This window comes from Pneumocystis murina (genome assembly GCF_000349005.2).
Source record: "Pneumocystis murina B123 chromosome Unknown supercont1.14, whole genome shotgun sequence".
Lineage (NCBI taxonomy): Eukaryota > Fungi > Ascomycota > Pneumocystomycetes > Pneumocystales > Pneumocystaceae > Pneumocystis > Pneumocystis murina.
In genome coordinates, this window is record NW_017802372.1 from 298506 (window position 1) to 320086 (window position 21581).

Here is a 21581-nt window from a genome sequence, read left to right on the forward strand (position 1 = left end):
GGTTATTATATAAATACTTGTGAGTAGGAATATTAAATAATAGCCCTTTGAATATTCTACTTCTATATTCTTAATTAATGAATTTTAGAAGCGGGAAAGGAAGGGCATATGAATTATTGATTTTAATATCGTGGATTTATTTTTTTTCATCTGAAAATAGGTCCAGGTTAAGATTGTACATTTTGTAAAAATATTTAGTACTTTTGAACAATGCTGTTAGAAATTGTAAAATGTATTTATAGAAGTCAAATGTTGACAAAAAGACTATATGTTTTAATATATTTAGTTTATTTTGAAGAATACGTGTAAAAATTAAAATGATTTGCAAGAAGCTTTAACCTACTTTAAGCGATAGAAATTTTAAAAATATAAAGCGGTAGAAAAAAATATCAAGAGATTTTGTTTTTCCAAGAGTATTAAATGCGAAATAGTTTAGTAAACAATTTTATATAGCTATATAAATGTATGTAAGTATATATAAAAGTATTAATTTATAAAAACCTGATAAAATTCAGAACAAGAAAAAATATTTTCTTATGTAGGATTAGTCGATAAATAATTTGATATTAAAGCTATGAATTAAATCATTTATTAATCTGAATTTTAGATAAATTTATTGATATGATTTTAGTAAATAAATAATAGTGATAAATAGATATGTTATTTTTTGTCGATTTTTAAAGAAAAGTCGACATGTTTAGCGCTTTGATGAATAGAACTGGTACTTAATATATCAAGGTCTATAATGAAAATTAGTTTATAAATCATTTGAATAGTTGGTTTCTACCATTACAGATAAATTCATGTATATTTTCTTCTGTTATTCCTCCACTACATTCAAGAAGAAAATTTAGTTTATTTTTCCATTTTTGTTTTAAATTTTGTGCGACTATTTTCATATCGTTATTATGAAAATTATCTAACATAATAATATCTGCCCCTGATAAAATAGCTTCATCTGCTTCTTCCTCAGAATGCACTTCTACTTCAATTTTTAATGAAAATCCTCCGATTAAACGAGCTGCTTCAACTGCTTTTGTAATAGATCCTTTAAATAGGATAAGAATGAGCTTATAATGTTAATTTCTATTACCCTTAGACCATATATGGTTGTCTTTAAGCATAATCATGCTGCTTAAGTCAAATCTATGCGGATCTGCTCCTCCTACCATCATTCCATATTTTTCGACAAGTCGGAATCCTGGTGTTGTTTTACGTGTACCTGCGAGAATACCATGATATCCCAGTTGTTTCAGTTTTTCTCCTATTCTTTTAGATCTGTTGTAAATTTATTATTGTCTTTTATCATTGTTATATGACTTACTTAGTTGCAATTCCAGAGCAACGTGAAAGCATATTTAAAGCGACTCGTTCTCCAAGTAAGAGATTTTTTGCTGCACCATGTACAACAGCGATCTTTTTAACTGGGTGAATATTTTCTCCTTCTTCCAAAAACCATTCAACTCTATTCAATAACACTCAATATATCTTTCGACCTAAAGAAAAAAGCTTACCTGCATTCTAATTGCTCAAAAATTTCATTAAAAAAAGGAACACCTGCCAAAATACCCTTAAAAAGTATATAAATTTGATTTTTATATATTTTTTTATGCAGTATACCTGACTTTTTCCAAAAAGAATAGCTGACTCCTGTTTTTCTCCTACAACAAATCCTCCATAATCCATGCTCGGTATATCTTCTTTCAGCCATTCCCTAACCATATTTTTCCATGAAATAGGAAGTGCATTTGATAAGTTAGAGTTTATAGTTTGCCATGTAGGTTTCATTAAGTTAAAAAATAAGTTTGTTAAAAATAAGTTTTTTTTTCTAAGAAAAAAGGAGAAGTAATGAAAACTGATAAAGAAATTATATTTCAGAGCCTTTAATCTTGAATTTTATAACTAATAATACTTAATGCATAATATTTGTATTTTTTTGATATCTTCGTCAGAGCTTCAATAATTTTCATATAATTTTTAGAATAATTATATGATAAAAAAAATTACACTCTTTTTAAAATCAAGTGTACATAATGTAAAACGGAATATATCTGGTTTTTCTCTTTAAAGTTTTTTGAATATTATTTTTTATTATATGTGCTTAATAAATAGATTTTTAATTCATAATACATAGATAAATACAAACTATATAAAAGATAATTCTATATTATTTTTTTAAGAAATCCATATCTGTTTTTGTAAAAAATATTTTTTGGTTATTTTTAATTAAAATATCAAAATATGATGTTTAATAAAGGGTTTTTACTTGATCTTAAATGATAAATATAATTCATATAAAAAAATAATATTTTATTTTTTTAATGGAAATGTATTTGATGATTTATTTATGAGACATTTAATAATATAAATTTCGTATTATTTTTACTACAATTTCTTTTTTTTAATAAGGATAATTTGTATTTTAAGTTGAAGATAATATTTCTATAAAATTTCTTTTTGATCATGGAATGTATATTTTAGACATTATAATAGAAATATTTTTTGTTTATTTACAATGAAAAAAGTTTTTTATATTAGAATTTATTCTGTAATAACAAAAAAAATAATTTATTTCAAAATTATTATGATTATTAGCTATTTTTATGTTTAGAAATGTTTTTTTTCTTTTTATATAAGACTAGGAAAGTCAATGGAGAATATTTTATTAGGTTATTATAGATGTATAATCTGAATATCAGAAATCAAAACATTATTTTGAGTGACAAAGCAATGATTAATTCGAAATAATAAGTTTGATATGCCTTGATTTTTCTGATTATATTATTAGCTCTATATTGGGATTCTTTTTCAAGGTAATTCCATTTATTTTTTATCGATTACTAAATAAAACAAGGTTTCAAAAATGAGACATTGTTTGATTTTTTAATATGAAATTTAACATTGATTAATATTATTGTTAAATTCATTGTTATCAATTGTGATTTTTCTGTAATTTATTAAATATTTATTTCATTTTTAGCTTTCTACAATATTAATTATTGTATTATTCTTATTTTTTCAAAATATGATAGAAATTTTCTGTTTTTTATAGTTTTTATTATGCTTTAATTTTTAAGTAGAATCTATAGAAATTATATTTTCAATTTCTAACTCTGATAAATAAGTAATTCTAATAATGAATTTCAATAATAGCATAGGATTAAGATATTAAAAACAAATTCTATTGCTTAATAATAAATAATTATATTTTAAACTACTAATAATGATTCATTATACTGAATCTATTATATTAACTAATGTAGAACAATTTTATGAAAAAAATTCTTTCGTTTTATTTTTCATAAAGTCTTTTTGCTTAAAATACATTAAGTTGATTTTATATATTTAATGGATTTAATATACATGTTTATCTGAATTGTTCTTAAGACAAGTGTTTTTTAATATTTATTCATTAAACCCTATATATTTCAAACTTTAAAAAAAAATGGTAATTTTGTAAGATTTGTAATATTTAACTTTAAATAATTTAATATAGAATTTCTATGAAGATCCTCCTAAGAGATATTCTTTAGATAACTCAGAAACAAGCTCAGATGAAGATTTGGGTGAAAATAATTTTTTTAAGAAAGATAAAATTAAGAAAAATATATCAAGCTGTATAATAGAATCTGTCAATTCATTCCCGAATGATATTAAAAATGTTATAATAGCAAGCGAATTGTTTTTGGATATTTTAAAAATATTTCCTGGAGAAAATACTAGTGAAGTTTTATTTAAATTTACAGTTAGTAATTTTGTTGATTAAAGCATTGATACATCAAAAATACAGGGAAATAAATCAATAGCTCTTTTTAGTAATTCTAATCTTTCTTTATATTCTATTATTTTTCCGAATAATATACCACCTGAAATGTGTTATCATCTTTCTTCTTATATTTTTGATCATTTGAAATTTAAACGTATCTTTTTGCTTGCAACTATTTTTCAATGGGCTGTTTTTTCGCCTGTCAGTTTTCTTCGTACGACATCATCATCGTTTCAAATAGAAAATGAACTCTGTCCGCTTTTAAAACCTCCTGCTTTACTTTTTGGTATGGAAGCATCTATATTATCATTGGTAAAATATCTGATATTTTTCTATAATTTAAAATTAATATTAAAAAGTGTGAACAAAGAAATTTAGATGCAATTGCTATTATTGCATCTTCAAATGGGCCTTCTGCTCATCTACAAATAAGCACAGATATTGCAGAACAAGTAGCAAATATACTTGACCAGCTTATTGGAAATGGGAATTTTGGTTTGAAAACTGCATTATGTAATTATAATGCATATATTAAAAAAAGAACAAATATATTATCAATGTATCTTTAATAACCATATTCATATAAATTATTACACTTGTATAAAACAAAATATTTATTTATTTTTATTTTCTTTTTTCCTTTTTTTTGATGATTTTATTTCTTCCTCATCTTCTCTCGACCTTTTTTCTTTACTCTCTTTTTCCTTTTTTTGCTTTTTTTTTTCTTTTTTCACTTTATCCTTTTCTTTTTCCTGTTTTTCTATTTTCTTTTCTTTTTTTTTGTCTTTTTCTTTCTTTTTGTCTTTTTCTTTCTTTTTGTCTTTTTCTTTCTTTTTTTCTTTAGTCTTTTCTTTATTTCTTTTGTCTTTTTCAGATATATTTTGTGAAATATTTTCAGATAAAACCAAATTTATTGCTTGTTTCATAGCTATGCTATTTTTTGTAAGAGCAGTTCCTGATTCATAAAATGATAACCGTTCTTCTACTTGTTTTTTTAAAATTTCCCCAAATCGTGTAGTAGGTATTTCTAAAAATGTAACTGAAATGTTCAACTTAGTAGTGATTTATACCTGTGAAATTGTCTATTCTACTGGCAATTGCACATTTATTTGCTAAAAACCGTGATATACGTCCTTTATTTCTTTGTTCAGCACGTCCAATAAATGAAGAATGATATATTATTCCATATTTTGGGGTATTTCCTTTAGTTTTTAAAGCTCTATATAAAAGTAAATAAATAAAATGGAAAAAATATTATTATACCGAAATAATGCTTTTTCGGCACCCAGAATTTGGACTGTTGATGCAGGGTATTTTGATAAATTTGTAAGACTTCCTGCATGTGAGATCAATCTTGCTCCAATTACCTCTCCTATGAGTTTTGTAAGGTTAGGTGCTATTGTATTCATTTTATTAACGAGATATGTATATAATTTTTTCCTATAATCTACAAGATCTACTACTTTTTGTGCAAATATCACAATATTTTCCATATCAACCGTAGACATATCTTGCCCCATACTAATACGTGCTGTGTTAATAATATTTTGAGCTGTAATTGGATCGTTATTTACAATTGCTGCAATATCTTGAAGATTATCTTGAGAAAGTGAAGTTTTATTTCCAATATAAATTGCTAACTTTGCATATTGATAATTGTCATTTACAAATTTTACAAGTTCTGGCATATGCCATCCATACCATTCCCTATAAATCGATAAAAAATTAAACATTTAAATATAGAAATTCCCCAATTACCTTATACGCATAGAAAATGTATTAATACCCTTATCAAGCTGATCCATAATAGCAATTGCATTAATAATATGATTATCAACCTTATTTACATTAAATTTTACCTTTGCCCGAGAATAGCTATAAATTTATTAATGTTTTCACTTTATACTTAATAAAAATAATTACGAATGACCAAGACCCAATTGTGCTTTTTCAAGATCACCTGGCTGTAACTGTTTCAATAATTTTTCACTATGAAAACGAATTCCTCGTAATAAATCTTGCGTAACTTCTGATGTATCACATTCAATTCCTTTAAATCTTGCACGAATATCTCCTGCAAGATTTTTATCAGATACTCCAAGTACAATACGTCCTTTTTTCCCAAATTTAGGAAGATTCATTTCAAGAAATGTTTTAAGATTTTCATTCATTAAACCTGAAATATTAAACTCTTTTATCATCCTTTTTCACTCAAAATACCCTCAGATATATCTTTAATATTCTCAAGAGCATTTGCTGCATCTCTATATGGTAAAAAACTTCTTAATTTAATAAATTTTCCAAATTTTGAAAGATCTTGTGATGCTTCTTGAACTTCCCTTAATTTTGCCCCAATTGCCTCCGCTTGAATCACTTCAAAAAGTGCATATCCTGTCGCAAATTCTGCAAGAATTTGATCGACCATTATATCTTTGGTTTTCTTAGCTTTTTTTTTGATAAAACTTTATTTATATATAAAAAATATCTTTTTTTGACGAACTTGAAAAAAAGTTTTTTAACATTAAAAAATAGGTTGTGAAGAATTCTATTGAGGGATGATTACTTTTCTAAATCCTAAGGCGGAGTCTTTACGTCGAGAACAAGCCTTACAGGTATTTATCCTATTTTTTTTTAAATAACTAACAAAAAAAAAGGTTAATATGGCAGCAGCACAAGGTCTTCAAAATGTCCTTAAAAGTAATCTTGGACCTAAGGGAACAATTAAAATGTATATTTAAAATGATATATTTAGAAAATATCAGGTTTTTATTGGTTTTAGGTTGGTGGATGGAGCAGGAAATATCAAACTTACAAAAGATGGAAAAGTTCTTTTAACAGAGATGGTAATAGAGTAAATTATGGTTTATAGGATGAGTTTATATTAATTAAATGGATTAGCAAATTCAAAATCCAACAGCAAGTATTATTGCGCGTGCAGCAGTTGCACAAGATGAAATTACAGGTGATGGAACAACATCAATTTGTCTTTTAGTGGGGGAATTGCTTAAACAAGCGGATGTTTATATTCAGGAGGGACTTCATCCTAAGGTAATAAGTGAAGGGTTTGATTTGTCTTTGAAAGAAGCTCTTAAGGTAAATATTTTGTGTGAAAAATATGGGTAGAGTTTATTTGAGTAGTTTTTGGATGAATTTAAAATTGATAAAGAGATGGATCGTTCAACATTACTTTTAGTAGCACGATCATCGTTGTCAACAAAACTACATCCCTTATTAGTTGAAAGTTTATATCCATCTATTGTGGATGCAGTTTTATCTATCCAAAGAGAAAATGAGCCGATTGATTTGCATATGATTGAGATTATGAAGATGCAACATCGCACATCTACAGATACACAGCTTATTAAAGGGCTTCTTTTGGATCACGGTACTCGTCATCCAGATATGATTAAAAAAGTTGAAAATGCATTTGTTCTTATTTTGAATGTTTCATTAGAGTATGAAAAAACGGAGATTAATTCAGGTTTTTTTTACAGTAGTGCTGAACAGCGAGAAAGACTTGTTGAAAGTGAAAGAAGATTTGTTGATAATAAATTAAGAAAGATCGTGGAATTGAAGAAACAAGTATGCGGGAATGATCTAAAAAAAGGATTTGTTGTAATCAATCAAAAAGGGATTGATCCCTTATCTTTAGATGTCTTAGTTAAAAATGGTATTTTTGCTTTAAGACGCGCAAAAAGACGCAACATGGAAAGATTGCAGCTTATTTGTGGCGGTATTGCTCAAAATTCTGTAGATGACCTTACTCCGGATATTTTGGGTTGGGCTGGGCTAGTATATGAACAGACATTGGGTGAAGAGAAGTATACATTTGTGGAAGAAGTTAAAGATCCAAAGAGTGTTACGATTCTTATAAGAGGTATTTGAATTATGATTTTTTTGAGTTTATAACTTTTCAGGGCCAAATGCACATACTATTAGTCAAATTCAAGATGCAATTCGCGATGGTCTTAGGAGTGTAAAAAATGCAATTGAAGATCGTTGTTTAGTCCCGGGTGCAGGTGCTTTTCAAGTAGCATGTTCTGTTCATCTTCAAAAAAACTTTATTCATAATGTTAAAGGGAAGACAAAATTAGGTGTTCAGGCGTTTTCTGAGGCCTTGTTGGTTGTTCCTAAAACTCTTTCTGCTAATAGTGGATTTGATACACAAGATACAATTGTTGCATTGAAAGATGAGTCTCATCAAGGACATATTGTAGGTGTAGATTTAAAAACTGGAGAGCCTTTTGATCCAATATCGGAGGGGGTTTACGATAATTATAGAGTCATTAGGCATATGTTGCATTCATCTTGTGTAATTACTACTAATCTTTTAAATGTAGACGAAATTTTAAGGTAACAATTTATAGTAATTATATTATGTTTAACTTGTTTAGGGCTGGAAGGAGTAGTCTTAAGGAAACATCTCAAGTTTAAAAAATAAGTATGTAAAAAAATATTGAAAAAAATGCATTTTTGATAATATATCTTTAAAATATTTTTATTTTAAGAATATATATTATTTTAAATAAACTTTTAATACTTGATTAGAATATCGTTTTTAACTATACTTCTATAATTTATATCTTCCTATCTTATAATGTTATGATGTTTAGCAAAATGTTCTAATCACATCATTTCATGTCTTTAAATTTAAGTTCATAGGAATCTCCTACTGATCTGACGTTTTTGCTGAGGTTATATGTTTTTATTTTGGGTTATTGTATGAAATTTCAAGAGATTTATAAATACATTAGAGAATTTTAATAAATTTGATTTATTCAAAAATAAAATAGAATTAACAATCTTAATTTTCTAATGATAAATAATGAAGTAATATGCTAGATTACATATTGATATTTTATATGGTTTTCGGATAGGTCAAGAGAAATTTATAGATCGTAATATATTTATTCCTTCTTATCAAATACCATTGTTAATCCACATTTCCCACAATATCTTCTATCTTTATGAAGTGCCATAAAAACCCCTGCACCGCATGTTGGATGAGGACATTCACTACGAAGTCGTTGGATTTTTCCATCCGCATCCACTTTGTAAAAATTTAAAATAGGCAATTTACACCTTCAAAAACATTAAATAAAAATAACAAAAAAAAATAGGAAACTTTTTCCGCTTATGTTTTATCTTTTTTGGTGTTGTATACGTCTTCTTTTTTCGTTTTTTTGCACCTCCACGAAGACGAAGAACCAAATGTAAAGTAGATTCTTTTTGAATATTATAATCAGATAAAGTTCTCCCATCTTCCAGCTGCTTTCCAGCGAATATTAAGCGTTGCTGATCCGGAGGAATTCCTTCTTTATCTTGAATCTTACTTTTAAGATTATCAATCGTGTCTAATGACTCAACCTCAAGTGTGATTGTCTTTCCTGTTAGTGTTTTCACTTAAAAAATAAGTTTTTTTCTAATAAAACCCTCAAACTTTACCGAAGATCTGCATTTTTATATAATCTCTTACTTACAACGTCTCTTTGACGCAGTTTCTTCCAGTTAGTGTTTAACCTGAAGTCGGGCTCGTTAACGGGTGACTGGTTTTTTTGGACCTCATATTAACCCATATTATTTTTAAAAGTTTAAATAAGAGCTAAAAGGTTTGTTTAATCTAGATATTCTCTAGAAATTATAGGTTTATGGGTTTCTAATGTCTATGTGCTTTTTTTTTCATGATTTTTGAAGTTAAATATAGGGAAATACTTCTTAAAAAATGATCTTATGTTTGAGAGTAAATTTGTCCAAAAAGTATTATTAAGAAGGAGAATATCTCTTGAAAATGCGTTTGCATGTTTCTTTTCTACTAAGAATTTAAAAAGTCATTCTAAAAAATCGACTTTATTGAATATTCGGACTTTAGAGAAATGTATTGCTAAATTGCGTACAAGACTTGAAAATGAAGAGAAATGGAGAAAATCGGATGATATAGTAAATTTAATTAAGTCTTTTTATGGTTTATTTAGTTATTCTAGAGTTTTTCTAAAAAATTATCAGAAAACGAGTATGAACTTTTATATAAATTTATTTGCAAACCAGAACATCAATTACCTATAGCTATTGGAAATGATACTCTTAGTCCTATTCTTGTTGAAAGGATTAAAATTTCTTTAGAAAAAACTGCTTCGAATTTAACTTGGACAGAGAAATTAAGCATTATTTCTTCCAATGGAGGGCTTGAGGGATTAACTACATCACAAGTGAACAAAATGATATATTCAATACCCTCTAAAGAACGATGTTTTTTAACAGAAAATATTTTTGATATGATGAGGGTATGTCTATTCGCTTAGAATTTATAAAAATCGGATGATTCATATAGAAAGCATCTATTCAGCCTGATAGATTAACATATGATTTTATTATGGATGGTTATGCTCAAGTGGGTGATGTAAAAGGAGCTCTTAGGACTTTTTCACAAATGAAACAATGTTATTATATGTATATTTTTAGAAAAATATTAATATTTTATTAGACGGGTTTGCACCTTCTGTATATTCTTATGCACATTTAATAAAGGCGTATTCGAAAATTGGTGACATTGACAACGTAATGTTGCTATTTAAAGATATGAAAAAATATCTGATTAATCCTAATCTTGTAAAGTTTATTTAATTTTTATTAATATTTTTTTAATCTATTAGGTTATTTATACTACATTAATTTCTTTATGTGTTCAAAACCAATTGTTTGATGAAGCATGGAAAGTTTTTGATTTACTTAAATACCGATCAAAGGATGTTTTCCCAGATGTTAAAACATATTCACTTATGATTTATACATGTGCTTTAACTGGAGAAGCAGAACGTGCCAACGAATTATTTAGGGAAATGTTATCACATCCAGAGGGGTCTCTTACTCCAACTTTAGAAACATATAATGCTTTAATTTCTGCCTATGCTTCACGAAAAGATTATTTTTATGAAACATGGAGGATAGCAAAAATCTTATTAGATAATAATACTTCAATGGACAAAAAAACCTTTATTGCATTGTTAAAAGGTTGTGGGAAAATGGGTGATTTAAAAAAAGCAAGAATCCTGGTAAAACATATATTTCAAAAGTATAAAGATTTCATTATAATTATATTTCTATTGATGAAAATAGAAGTGAAAGTTTAGAAAAGGTAGATATATATGCATTTCAAGGCCTGTTTAGAGCCTATGCTAATTATATTCCTAAAAAGCCGATTCGAAATTCAGAAAATAATTATACTAATAGTAAAATAGAAGAGGATATTTTAGCTTTAAAATTAGATACAAATATGCAGAATGATACTAGAAATGCTTTTTTTGAGGATATTTTGAAGTCCGTATTTTTAAAAATTGATTTGCAGACATCAAAAGATGTTTTAGATGAATCTACAGCATTAATGAAATATATACAAAAAAATAAATATCCATTTTTGGATGCTCAACTTATGAATTCATATCTTTCAGTGTTGATTAATCATGGCTCATATTCTATATTTAAAAATGTTTATGAAAATATGTATTATTCTATAACTATAAAGGAAGAAAAAATTTCTGACTTATATTTAAAAAAATTTGAAAGAGGTCCGTATACTTATCAATTGGGACTTGAGGCTGCCTATAAATTTAATGATATAAATTTTGCGCGTTCTGTATGGAATGAAAGAAACCATTGGAGATTTTTAATAAAAAATCAAGAAAAGAATCTCGAAGAAATGAATATAAAATATAATAAATTACATTTAAGCGAATTGGATTTTAATATTTGTAGAATGATGATTAATAATTTAGCTAAAAATAATTTACTACAAGAAGCTAAATATTTTTTAATTTCATATCAAAATATATTTTCATGGAAAACAAATCATTTAAAACTATTATGGAACAAAGCAAAGCAAATAAAAGACGAGTCACTTATGTCTTTGATATTGAAAACAACGAAACAAAGATAATACTTTTTTAATATATATAATTATAAAATAATAAATGAATTAAAAATCAAAGAGATAGAACTTTGGTTATAAAAGAATAAGATTTAAAATTTTAACTATGGTAAATTCAAATGTTACATTTGCTCCTAGCTTATTATATGACATTATGTATTTGCTACCTACTATATATTGTAATTGTATTATACAAACGTTCTTAATAACTTTTTATTGTTTGTCTTTAGATATTGAAAGAAATGGTATCAAATAGTTTTTTTAGAAAAAAAAGATTTTCTAATCAAAGGATGATTCTTTTATGCTGTCTTTCCTTCGTGTGTAGATCCTTTACAAATGCCTCTTATTCTATGTCGCTTAAGTGCATCCGTTCTAACAAAGCTTTTTCCACAAGGACAAACATGAGGTTTTTGGTCACCATGAATTTTTATATGTCGTTTTAAATCATGATGTCTAACAAATCTTGCACGGCAAATTGGACAACAATAAGGTCTGTCTGATAGATGTGTCTGTATATGAGATTGAATATTATATTTCCTTCCAAATCTTTTTAAACAACCATTATAGAGACATACGAATTTACCATCCGATTTTTCTGGACCTTGAATAAAAGAGGATATTGCTTCAAGGGAGACCATAGTTTTCCTAGATGAAAAACGTCCAAATGTCATAGATTTCTTGACTATTCCATTTGATGATGGTATTATATGTTGATTTTTGTTATCTAATGGTACAGGAGCCATAAATTGATTAAAAGATGGCTTATCAAGATATGTTATTCCGTAAGAAGTACCTCCCAGATCTATAATTGAATTATTTTGTGGAGACATGGGTGGTGAAAATATTTGGGGAGACAAATGATGAATAGAGTCCTTTAAGTTGTCTTGCAAGTGTGAACAATAATTGTCCAAAATTTCTAACCCTTCTTGATGTTGTTCTCTATAAAAATTTTGACCCAAACTAGCTGATAAATTCTTATCATATTGTATAGATGAATATGGAGGAGAAAGCAGTTGTATTTCATTAGAAATGCTAGAAGCATCCTGGATATCCCTTTCAGAAAAAAATTGAGGATCTACAAAATTTTGGACCATAAGTGATGGATCTAATGCTTCAGAGCGAACTACTGGAGGAAAAATATGGCAGGTTTTGTATAAACACATCTCTACTGGAACAAGAGGTGATGACAGCGAATTGTCCATAGTCATATTGCACTTATTAAGCAGGAGCTCATTTACTTCACCTTGAAGGCACTTTTCTTTATCTTTTTTTTCAGCATATTTATATCTTTGAGGTTTATATGCTTCCGAATGGTCGCTATAGTCTAAAAAAAATTTTGAACTCGGAGTTTCACATTTTGAAAAGTAAAGTTCTGGCAGAACCCGCTTTTCATAGAAATCCCCATCAAGATGATCTTCTTTTAGATAATTCTTTTGCATTAAAACCATAGAAAAATTTTAAAAGTTGACCTGCAACTAGAAATTTATAAAAAAGAGAAAAAAAATAAAAAAAAATAAGCTCTAGAAACGCAATCTTATGCCCTATCAGCGACCCTTTAAGAATTAAGGGATAATGATGCGTAATTATAAAGAAAAAAAGATACTAGACGAGAACCGGTCTCGTATTTTTGACTTGAAAGATCTCGATATTGGTTTGTTTATTTTGGTTGGATAGTTGTCATGGAAACCATTTAAATTTTTTTATAAATATTTTTTAAAAAATATTTTTTTTAAAAAGAATTTTATTTACATCCTTTTCATTTATATAGAAATCATTGTATATAAAAAGATATATTTTTATTCAATCCTTATTTCCTTTAAGTGAATTAATATCGACCTGGTTGCCATGGTATTATACTAGAATTGCACTACGGATTAAGACAAAAATCAAAAAAATTAAGAAACATATAAAATAGTGATTAAAAAGATATATTCTTTAAGAAAAAAAACTTTAGGGTGGTTTCTAGCTAAAATATTTCTTTTTTTATTACTTTATCTATAAGTGTCTATTTTTAATAGATCTAAAACGTCCTTAAGCGACGTTTTTTATAAAGATTTAATGTCAAAGAATGAAGCGTATTCTTGTCTATCCTATATGGTTAACATTTTCAATATTTCAGAAGACGGAAAATACTTCATGCATTTTTAAGGATATGCGAGCACGTATAAAAACTAAAATCAAGGACATTAATTTTAATGAATTTATTTCAAGAAAAAGATTATTTTCATTATGTAAGTCTGTTTTATTGATTTCTTATGTCGAGTATTTTCTTTCAGCTATTATTTGTATTTCCTGCTTAAATATTCTTCCTTGTATGGCATTCATCAAAATATTTATCGTTTTGCTTTATGTATTGTTACTTATATTTCCAATCACACGGGTCTTTTTTCGTCCTTCGCTACCTATTATTTCATGGTTAATTCTTTTCTATGCATGCAGGTAAGGTGGATTTTTTTATATTTTTTTAATCATTTATAGGTTCATTCCTTCTTCTATGAGACCCCATATATGGATTTCGATTTTACCTACCTTGGAAAATATCTTATATGGTGCCAGACTAAGCTCTTTGCTTTCGAATCATACTCATTTTTTTTTGGATATTTTAGCATGGATTCCATATGGAATTGTTCACTTTGGCGCACCATTCGTTACTGCGATTGTTATATATCTTTTTTCTCCTTCTGGAACACTTCCAATTTTCGCGAAAAGCTTCGGATATTTAAATTTAATTGGAGTAATTATTCAACTTGTATTTCCATGTTCTCCTCCATGTATGTTTCAGTTATCGTTTTATATATCCTAAAAAAATCTAGGGTATGAAAGTGTATATGGAAGTCAACTTGCAAACTATAGTATGGGGGGATCTGCTGGTGGTCTTGCTAGGATTGATAACTTTTTCGGCACAAAATTGTATACATCTACTTTTCCTGCTTCTCCATTGGTATTTGGCGCTTTTCCATCACTTCATTCAGGTCATGCAACTCTTGAGGCATTATTTCTAAGTTGTATTTTTCCTAAAACTACGCCTTATTTCGTAATATATGTTCTTTGGTTATGGTGGTGTACAATGTATTTAACACATCACTATTTTGTTGATTTAATAGGAGGAAGCTGTTTAGCAGTTTTTATTTTTTATATTGCAAGTTACAATTATTCATCTTATATGTACTCTAGAAATCTATTTCGACGGGATTATCATAATTCCATATATGATTTACCTAAAACAGACCCAGAGATTTCTAAACTTTCCTTTGTTCGATACAATCTTCTAGAAGACAATAAAATGGATAGGATTTCTCATGATAATCATATACAATCTTTTGATGTCTTGTCTGAATCTTTATATACTAATAAATTGTCGAAGGATTCTTTATTTTCTATTTGGGATGAAGAAACTGTTGGTTATATAAATACACTAAGTTCTTTCCATGATGTTGGAAATTATGGAGATATTGGTATTGTTATTAAATGATTATAGTTTTCCCATTAGATTATTCTCATATGTTTTTGTAATTCCATCTGAAGCTTTTCTGGATACTTTAACCTAGTTGTTTTTTTATTTTATCCATTTTAAAAATGAATGTTTAAACTATTAGGTTTGATAATTAGTTAATGTAATATATATCTTTGTTTAAATATCTTTTATAATTATTATAATCTATCTTTTTTCTTGGATTTAAGTTTTTATAAATGTTAGAATCATATATAATAATCTACCTTTTCTATCTTCCGTTATGTTATTCTAAAAATTGAAATAATTGATATTAAATATTTAAAAGGAACTTCAAGGATTTAAAATTTTGTTTAAGAAAAAACATAAACAATTATAAGTATTTATACAATGGATTTAAGAAATTTTGCAATGGAAAACTCTAGTATTTCCATTTATATAAAGATGTTTTATATATTATAAACATAAATTGAATTTATATACTATATGTTTTATTTGAAAGAAATGCTGAATATATGTTGATAATTTAAATAGTATATATTTCATTAAATAAGAGTAATTTTTCTTCGATTTAACAAAAGATAATACTTTTATAAGATTTATAATATCCTCTTATAAAAAAACTAAATATATTACGAAAAAATTCAACGATCTAGTAGTTTAAGGGCGGATTAATCTGGCTTAATAATATGACATTGGTTATATTTCTAAAGAATGTGGTAAAGAAACTAATTTATTATATAATTAATTGATAATATATAGTATATTTTTTCTAAAAATGACAAATAAAGTTAAAGTAGATTATGATATAGAGTTTTTTGAGTATAATTAAGATTTAAGTAAAAATAGATTTTAAAATAGATAAGGTATGTTGATTTTTTTATGATGCTGAATAAAGATCTATAAAGTTGGTTTAGATTAAGAAAAAAGGTCAATCGTTTTGCTATAAATCGTTAACATTATCCTTTAAATTTATTTTTATTCTATATTTTGAATATACCTAATAAGTTTTTTTATGATTTTTGTTCTTTTTTCATAATAATAATAATTTTTTTGCAGAGCTTAATCTAATGTGTATTTTGAGGCTAATTTTTGTACTTTATTCTTTTTTGTTTCGACGTTGCATTACATCCTATTATTCATGTTGGCTTTCTTTTTCGTTATAAATCAAGTATACCCAATTATATATTCTTGCAATGTTAACTTCTAATGTTGTAATATTTTCCCTAACAAATTCTAAATCCTCTTCGTATTGTTTTAAAGATTCTTTTGCACTAGCAAGTTTCGATAAAAGAAATTCAATTGCTTCTGGAATAGGATATTCTATCATGACATTTGCCTTAACCTATCAGTAAAAAATTTAGAATATTAAAAAAAGATACTCCAAGCCAGATATCTGCTTTATTCGTTGATGGAATGACAGCTTTTGCATAAAGTGTGTCATCCAGCTCAAAATATGTCTCAAAAGGTTCTTTATTTTCCTGAAAATATTATACTTGATGTCTTTAATCAAAAAAAAAAACCTTTTTTGACTCCAAAAAACGTAGCATTTGCAAAGTTTTATCCATCTCTGGAATTTTTTCCAAAAGCCCTGCTGTATGTCTCTGAAAACTAATCTCCATAAAACGATACTTCCTATTTATTTGTTACTCTTTTTTTTTAAACGCTGAAAATATTTACGCAATTAATTTTTGAAATTGTCTAAGTGTTGGTTCAACTTGTTCTTGTGATGTTACGTAATTTTCAATTTTATCAACAAAGGGAGCTGTAGGAATCCCTTTTCGATGTGAAGATACTTCTTTAGATTTCATCTTTTTAAAAAAGAAAAAATAAAAGAAAAATTCGATTCGAATATCTTTTATACTGAAAAAGGTTTTTTATATTTAATCTACATTTCTCAAATATTTATGTTAAATATAGAATTAATATTATTTAGAATCTTGGAATTTCTATATTTTGTATATTAATAATATTAATTTTTTCAAAATTTTTGCCTTGTTATACAAGTGCAAATCGTTTTTGATACTACTTGTTTTAAGAGAAAAGAGGCCGTTTAAATTTAACTCTTTGTCCATTTATATCACATTTAATAAAGCGATGTATACATATGTTTATATATACATAAACGAATTCTTTTATATAATGCAAATTTTTCATTTCAAAAAAAAAGATTGTTATATAAAGTTAAAACCATATAATTGTAATTCATCAAAATGTTGTACGTTTTATAATTATCTATGAAGATATGGCAATTTTGATTATAAATTAATACTAAATTTTATCTTTATTGTCCTTGAAGTTTTGCCAATTGTCCTAAAATATCTTGGACTTGCTGAGCAGGTTGCTGTCCTTGCGACGGTATTGTAGACGTTATTAAAGGCACAATTCCCGGATTTATTTGATAATTTTGATTGGTAGGAGATCCTTGATATGGAATTTGTAGAGAAGCTGTATAAGGCATATGCTGTATTTGAGGTGCTAATTGTTGAGAGGACTGTGTTAATGCCCCAATAACCTTTTGAAGAGTTGTTGGATCAAGTGAACCAATTAAATTTGCTAAATCTGAATTTGCTATGCCAAATGAAGGAGTATTTTGAGATTGGAAACTAGTATTATTATAATTGGATATTCCATATGTATTTGTTAATTGCAAAATGGATTGTTTTTTTCGAAGAGCTAATACTACTGCAACATGAACATCAATATTTGCATATTCTTTTAGAATAATTAGTGTTTCTAAAACGCTATTTGATTAATTACCGTCAAATTTTACATCAGAGCTATCAGCTTTTCGATCAAAGATTTGCATTGAAATTTTAGATTGAGATTGTAATTGTCTATTAAGAAATATTATAGCCATAATCCCTTCAATAATCATTTGTTGAACAACAGAAGGCAATGGTAATCTTGGTGATAAAAATAATGTATCTATACGAAAACCTTTCTCTTTAAAAGCCTTTTCAACAAAATAAATAAAACTTCTTTAATATCCATTAATAATAAAATTAAATATCTGCATAACAAATACCTGTCAGTATCATCTGTAATAATAATTTGGCATTCTGGAACGTTATTACCATACCGAAGAGGAAGAGGAAAATTATCCATTTGTTGATGTGAATGTGAATAATCACGAAATCGATCAGGAGAAGTAGATCTGTAATCTTTTCCATAATCGATCCCTCGATCTCTATGATATCGAGATTGAGATGATGGTCGTTTACCAAATTCATCTCTTGAGCTATATCGATCTTTTTTATTATCACGATCATATAAAATACTATATCCATGATTTCCACGTCCATGATTCCTACTTCTTTCACGTACTGGAGATCGATCTCTTATGTCTGGAGATCGTGACCTGGCTCGGTAGTTTTTTTTATCATTAGAAGGAGGAATTCTATGTTTTTGTGGTTTTGAAACTTCTAAATCTAGAAAGAAATTTGAATAAATTTATTGCTTTTTATGTGTAACTTACGCATCTTTCTCCCACGAATCATAGTTCCCTGTTCTCCATTAATTGCATTTTGGCATTCTTCTGATGAAAAAAATTGAACAAAGCCATAGGCTTGCTTTAATGCAATTTGACCTAGTCGTCCATATGGATAAAAAATACGGAAAACATCTTTTTTGGTTACTTTTTCAGTTGGCAAATTACCTTTTAAATATATATATATTAGTTCAATATATCTAGTAAAATTACGAATATCTGAGTCTAAAATACCTATAAACATCCGAGATCCTGGTGGGAATTCATGTGGCGCTGTATTTGACATAATTTGTTTCTCATCTATAAGAAATTTCTGAAATAAGGCATCTTCTTGTGGAGTATAAGGAGCTTCATGATTACTAATAGCATTTTTGTAATTGGGATGTTGTATCAACGAAGACTGAATAATATTGGTATCAGTTATAGAAGAAACAGAATTTAAGGCTTTTAAAAGATCCGGAGAGAGTGAATTATTTGCAGTTGCCTGGAATGTGACTGATTGTGGGTCTACCTTAGAAACAGGAGATAAGCTCGCTAGGAGTTTTTGAAGATCAAGGCTACTGGGAATGGGATTAAGTGTATCGGAAAGAAGCTGGCAGTTTTGCTGGATTGTCTCCTGAATTGTTTTAGAAAGTAAAGATATATCATTATCATGAAATACTGGACTATGTCTTTTTGGGTTCACTTGGTCATTATCTAGTGGCTGTATCTTTGTTTTGTATGATAAATCCTGATTCATGTTGGCAAAAGAATAATCAATTTTGTCATTTTCTGAACTAGGAACATATTCCTGGACAGCTAACTCAGGTATTTGTTTATTTGGAGTTTCAATAATGGTACACTTTTTATCCGGAATTTCTTTATTCATAGATAATACATTTTCTATTTTTTTTTCAAGACCAAAAGTTAATCGAAGCTCTGCATGATCATTTTTTTCTGAATATGGTCTTGGTAATGTTTCCAATAACTCTTTTAAATGTGTATTTGACAATTCTATGGATGTTTCTAAGAATCCATTTTCAGATTCTCTAATAGGCGTGAAATTATCTCCTTCGTCCTCTTTTATGTTTCCCTTATTTTTATTATCGTTCTGAATCATATTTTTATAATCACTATTGCTTAATATCGGTTCTTTGCATTTCATGTATTTATGTTTTATTTACTCAATTAACGTACTTTAAGCAGATATATCCAATATCTCTCCTGGAATAGGCAAGCTATCTTTAGTGCAAATTAAATGAGTAATATCCAGAGTTAAATTCAGTCGATTCAAAGGGCTAATTAAGTGTCTAATAAACTATTAAATGATCTATTTTATTTAGTAGGATCTCTTTCCTTAGTTCCAAATACTATGAATAAGTGTATGTATATATGCTATTTTAAGAAATACTAGGATAAAATCTTGAAAAAAATCTTGTTCAGCAAAAGTCCTTAATTACTATTATATTATTTAAAAATGATGTGCTAATTGTATCTCTTTTAGTAATAAACGCAGATAACTTTTTTTCTAAATTGAATATTTAGAATATAATATGCAAATATAATTGCTTCTAAATGTTTTTGGTACTTTTGAAAACGTTGTTTTTTTGCGGTCTTTTTCTTGCCTCCGATGAAGGATCTGAGAAAATGATGGGTAATACCCTTGATATTTACTATGATTTATAGGGCTAAGAAAATGATCGCTTTTAAAAAATAGGAAGCAGCATATAATATATATTTACATGAAAAAACAGGATTTATATATATGAAAATTAATTATAAAAATATCAAAATACCTAGAAAAATAGGGGTAATATATTTGAATGAGATCCGAAAAATAGAGTTGATTTGTATGATTATAAGGATAGCTTTAGCAATATGAATAATTATTTAAAATATATTTTTTATATTTTTTGTAATTGTTAAACAAGCATTTTAAATATTTAGTCAATTTAATAAAAAGAGTAGCAGTTATATATAGGAAATATGGCATTCTACTTAGTCGTATTTAAAGGTGATGAAATTTTAGAAATAATATGTTTTTTAATTATATCATTTTAATAATTTTTATTTCAAATTTTTTTCTGTTTGGTGATTTTAGTTTTAAAAATAATAGATATGATATTTTTTTTTGTTTTTTCAATAGAAATCCTTATATTCATTTTATTTATTTTGATAATCTGTTTTTAAGTATACTTGTTTTTTCCCTGGTTTTTTTAATAATTTTTTAGAATTTTTTAATAAAAAATTAGAAAGTTTCAAGTACACTATAATTGATTTAAAGAAAATATTTTCATTTATATTGAAGATTATTTTTACCTTTAATTTTCAAGGAAGATATAGTAATACTAATAAATGTCAAAGTTGAAAAGATATTGTAAAGTTAGAAAAGATCAACAAAATTTTTGATATGGTGAATACAATATTGAAGAGGATATGTTCAATAATACATAAAAATAAAATGCAGTGGATTAAATGCAGTGGATTAAAAGTAAAGATTGAAGAGAAATGTAAAAACACCGAGGTAATAGAGTTTTTTATTTAAATTTATTTAAAACTGGCAGCAATAGTAATTGTGAATTCTAATATTTTGGAAGGGAAATAAATATTTCAAATTTACATAGGTGTTCACTAAATTAAGAATTGAATATTATGGAAGAAATTGAGCAAAATAATATTGGAATTTTTTGAATAAAAATAAACATGAAACAAAATTCAATGAGGTTTGTTTAATATTAAGAAGAGAAAGTAATGGATTCATAGATTTGTCTCTATTTCAAAAATGTACCCATAGGTTTGATAAATTTTATAAAAGAAAAACACAATTCTTTAAAAATAGCGATTGAAGATGAGATTGAAGATATTGAAATATAATCTTTCATAGATTATTTGAAGATTATTATTTTTATGGTCGACTGTAGTAAAGACGAACTATAACTAGACAGATTAAAGAAATGCAATAAAAAATATTATC

General features: G+C 26.8%; 11 protein-coding genes across 11 annotated transcripts; 5 read left to right on the forward strand and 6 right to left on the reverse strand.

The window, feature by feature from the left end:
- Nucleotides 1-546: 546 nt before the first annotated feature.
- PNEG_02976 (nicotinate-nucleotide diphosphorylase (carboxylating)) lies at nucleotides 547-1788 on the reverse strand (the record flags this gene model as incomplete). The annotated part of the gene is made up of 6 exons (XM_007876832.1): nucleotides 547-740; nucleotides 788-1048; nucleotides 1094-1278; nucleotides 1325-1465; nucleotides 1515-1570; nucleotides 1621-1788. 6 exons carry the CDS (start codon nucleotides 1786-1788, stop codon nucleotides 661-663), a joined length of 891 nt encoding a protein of 296 aa, XP_007875023.1. The 3' UTR covers nucleotides 547-660.
- A 202-nt stretch (nucleotides 1789-1990) lies between these two features.
- PNEG_04335 (hypothetical protein) lies at nucleotides 1991-3124 on the forward strand (the record flags this gene model as incomplete). Its single annotated transcript, XM_019757847.1, has 9 exons — nucleotides 1991-2054; nucleotides 2428-2470; nucleotides 2539-2548; nucleotides 2596-2615; nucleotides 2643-2669; nucleotides 2789-2813; nucleotides 2981-3001; nucleotides 3033-3051; nucleotides 3081-3124. 9 exons carry the CDS (start codon nucleotides 1991-1993, stop codon nucleotides 3122-3124), a joined length of 273 nt encoding a protein of 90 aa, XP_019613339.1.
- A 321-nt stretch (nucleotides 3125-3445) lies between these two features.
- Nucleotides 3446-4335, forward strand: PNEG_02977 (hypothetical protein; the record flags this gene model as incomplete). The annotated part of the gene is made up of 4 exons (XM_007876833.1): nucleotides 3446-3448; nucleotides 3497-3745; nucleotides 3791-4078; nucleotides 4126-4335. The coding sequence occupies 4 exons, from the start codon at nucleotides 3446-3448 to the stop codon at nucleotides 4333-4335; spliced, it is 750 nt and encodes a 249-aa protein (XP_007875024.1).
- A 45-nt stretch (nucleotides 4336-4380) lies between these two features.
- PNEG_02978 (hypothetical protein) lies at nucleotides 4381-6191 on the reverse strand (the record flags this gene model as incomplete). The annotated part of the gene is made up of 6 exons (XM_007876834.1): nucleotides 4381-4793; nucleotides 4837-4985; nucleotides 5030-5473; nucleotides 5525-5641; nucleotides 5690-5942; nucleotides 5987-6191. The coding sequence occupies 6 exons, from the start codon at nucleotides 6189-6191 to the stop codon at nucleotides 4381-4383; spliced, it is 1581 nt and encodes a 526-aa protein (XP_007875025.1).
- Nucleotides 6192-6277: 86 nt separating this feature from the next.
- PNEG_02979 (T-complex protein 1 subunit zeta) lies at nucleotides 6278-8200 on the forward strand (the record flags this gene model as incomplete). Its single annotated transcript, XM_007876835.1, has 7 exons — nucleotides 6278-6378; nucleotides 6421-6494; nucleotides 6546-6609; nucleotides 6665-6859; nucleotides 6905-7643; nucleotides 7684-8119; nucleotides 8161-8200. Exons 1-7 carry the CDS (start codon nucleotides 6322-6324, stop codon nucleotides 8198-8200), a joined length of 1605 nt encoding a protein of 534 aa, XP_007875026.1. The 5' UTR covers nucleotides 6278-6321.
- Nucleotides 8201-8607: 407 nt separating this feature from the next.
- On the reverse strand, nucleotides 8608-9279 carry PNEG_02980 (ubiquitin-40S ribosomal protein S27a). The gene is made up of 3 exons (XM_007876836.1): nucleotides 9212-9279; nucleotides 8892-9168; nucleotides 8608-8848 (listed from the first exon to the last, which is right to left on the reverse strand). The coding sequence occupies exons 1-3, from the start codon at nucleotides 9222-9224 to the stop codon at nucleotides 8674-8676; spliced, it is 465 nt and encodes a 154-aa protein (XP_007875027.1). The 5' UTR covers nucleotides 9225-9279; the 3' UTR covers nucleotides 8608-8673.
- Nucleotides 9280-9349: 70 nt separating this feature from the next.
- On the forward strand, nucleotides 9350-11798 carry PNEG_02981 (hypothetical protein). Its single transcript, XM_007876837.1, has 6 exons — nucleotides 9350-9703; nucleotides 9748-10047; nucleotides 10095-10203; nucleotides 10248-10372; nucleotides 10417-10835; nucleotides 10880-11798. Exons 1-6 carry the CDS (start codon nucleotides 9497-9499, stop codon nucleotides 11694-11696), a joined length of 1977 nt encoding a protein of 658 aa, XP_007875028.1. The 5' UTR covers nucleotides 9350-9496; the 3' UTR covers nucleotides 11697-11798.
- Nucleotides 11799-11986: 188 nt separating this feature from the next.
- Nucleotides 11987-13299, reverse strand: PNEG_02982 (hypothetical protein; the record flags this gene model as incomplete). Its single annotated transcript, XM_007876838.1, has 1 exon — nucleotides 11987-13299. Exon 1 carries the CDS (start codon nucleotides 13133-13135, stop codon nucleotides 11987-11989), a length of 1149 nt encoding a protein of 382 aa, XP_007875029.1. The 5' UTR covers nucleotides 13136-13299.
- Nucleotides 13300-13755: 456 nt separating this feature from the next.
- On the forward strand, nucleotides 13756-15159 carry PNEG_02983 (hypothetical protein; the record flags this gene model as incomplete). Its single annotated transcript, XM_007876840.1, has 3 exons — nucleotides 13756-14126; nucleotides 14166-14458; nucleotides 14501-15159. The coding sequence occupies 3 exons, from the start codon at nucleotides 13756-13758 to the stop codon at nucleotides 15157-15159; spliced, it is 1323 nt and encodes a 440-aa protein (XP_007875031.1).
- Nucleotides 15160-16273: 1114 nt separating this feature from the next.
- On the reverse strand, nucleotides 16274-16949 carry PNEG_02984 (hypothetical protein; the record flags this gene model as incomplete). The annotated part of the gene is made up of 4 exons (XM_007876841.1): nucleotides 16274-16477; nucleotides 16521-16619; nucleotides 16662-16773; nucleotides 16819-16949. The coding sequence occupies 4 exons, from the start codon at nucleotides 16947-16949 to the stop codon at nucleotides 16274-16276; spliced, it is 546 nt and encodes a 181-aa protein (XP_007875032.1).
- Nucleotides 16950-17347: 398 nt separating this feature from the next.
- PNEG_02985 (hypothetical protein) lies at nucleotides 17348-19772 on the reverse strand (the record flags this gene model as incomplete). The annotated part of the gene is made up of 6 exons (XM_007876842.1): nucleotides 17348-17853; nucleotides 17899-18119; nucleotides 18167-18569; nucleotides 18617-18796; nucleotides 18863-19244; nucleotides 19290-19772. 6 exons carry the CDS (start codon nucleotides 19770-19772, stop codon nucleotides 17423-17425), a joined length of 2100 nt encoding a protein of 699 aa, XP_007875033.1. The 3' UTR covers nucleotides 17348-17422.
- Nucleotides 19773-21581: the final 1809 nt, after the last annotated feature.

What these genes read in the sequence shown, in the direction of transcription:
- PNEG_02981 (XM_007876837.1), top strand. Translation starts at nt 9,497, where the DNA reads ATGTTTGAGAGTAAATTTGTCCAAAAAGTATTATTAAGAAGGAGAATA. An exon ending in GGAGAAAATCGGATGATATA is followed by an intron (nt 9,704 to 9,747) that starts GTAAATTTAATT and finishes TAGTTATTCTAG; the next exon opens with AGTTTTTCTAAAAAATTATC. An exon ending in GTAAAACATATATTTCAAAA is followed by an intron (nt 10,836 to 10,879) that starts GTATAAAGATTT and finishes TGATGAAAATAG; the next exon opens with AAGTGAAAGTTTAGAAAAGG.
- PNEG_02980 (XM_007876836.1), bottom strand. An exon ending in ATAAAACATAAGCGGAAAAA is followed by an intron (nt 8,849 to 8,891) that starts GTTTCCTATTTT and finishes ATGTTTTTGAAG; the next exon opens with GTGTAAATTGCCTATTTTAA.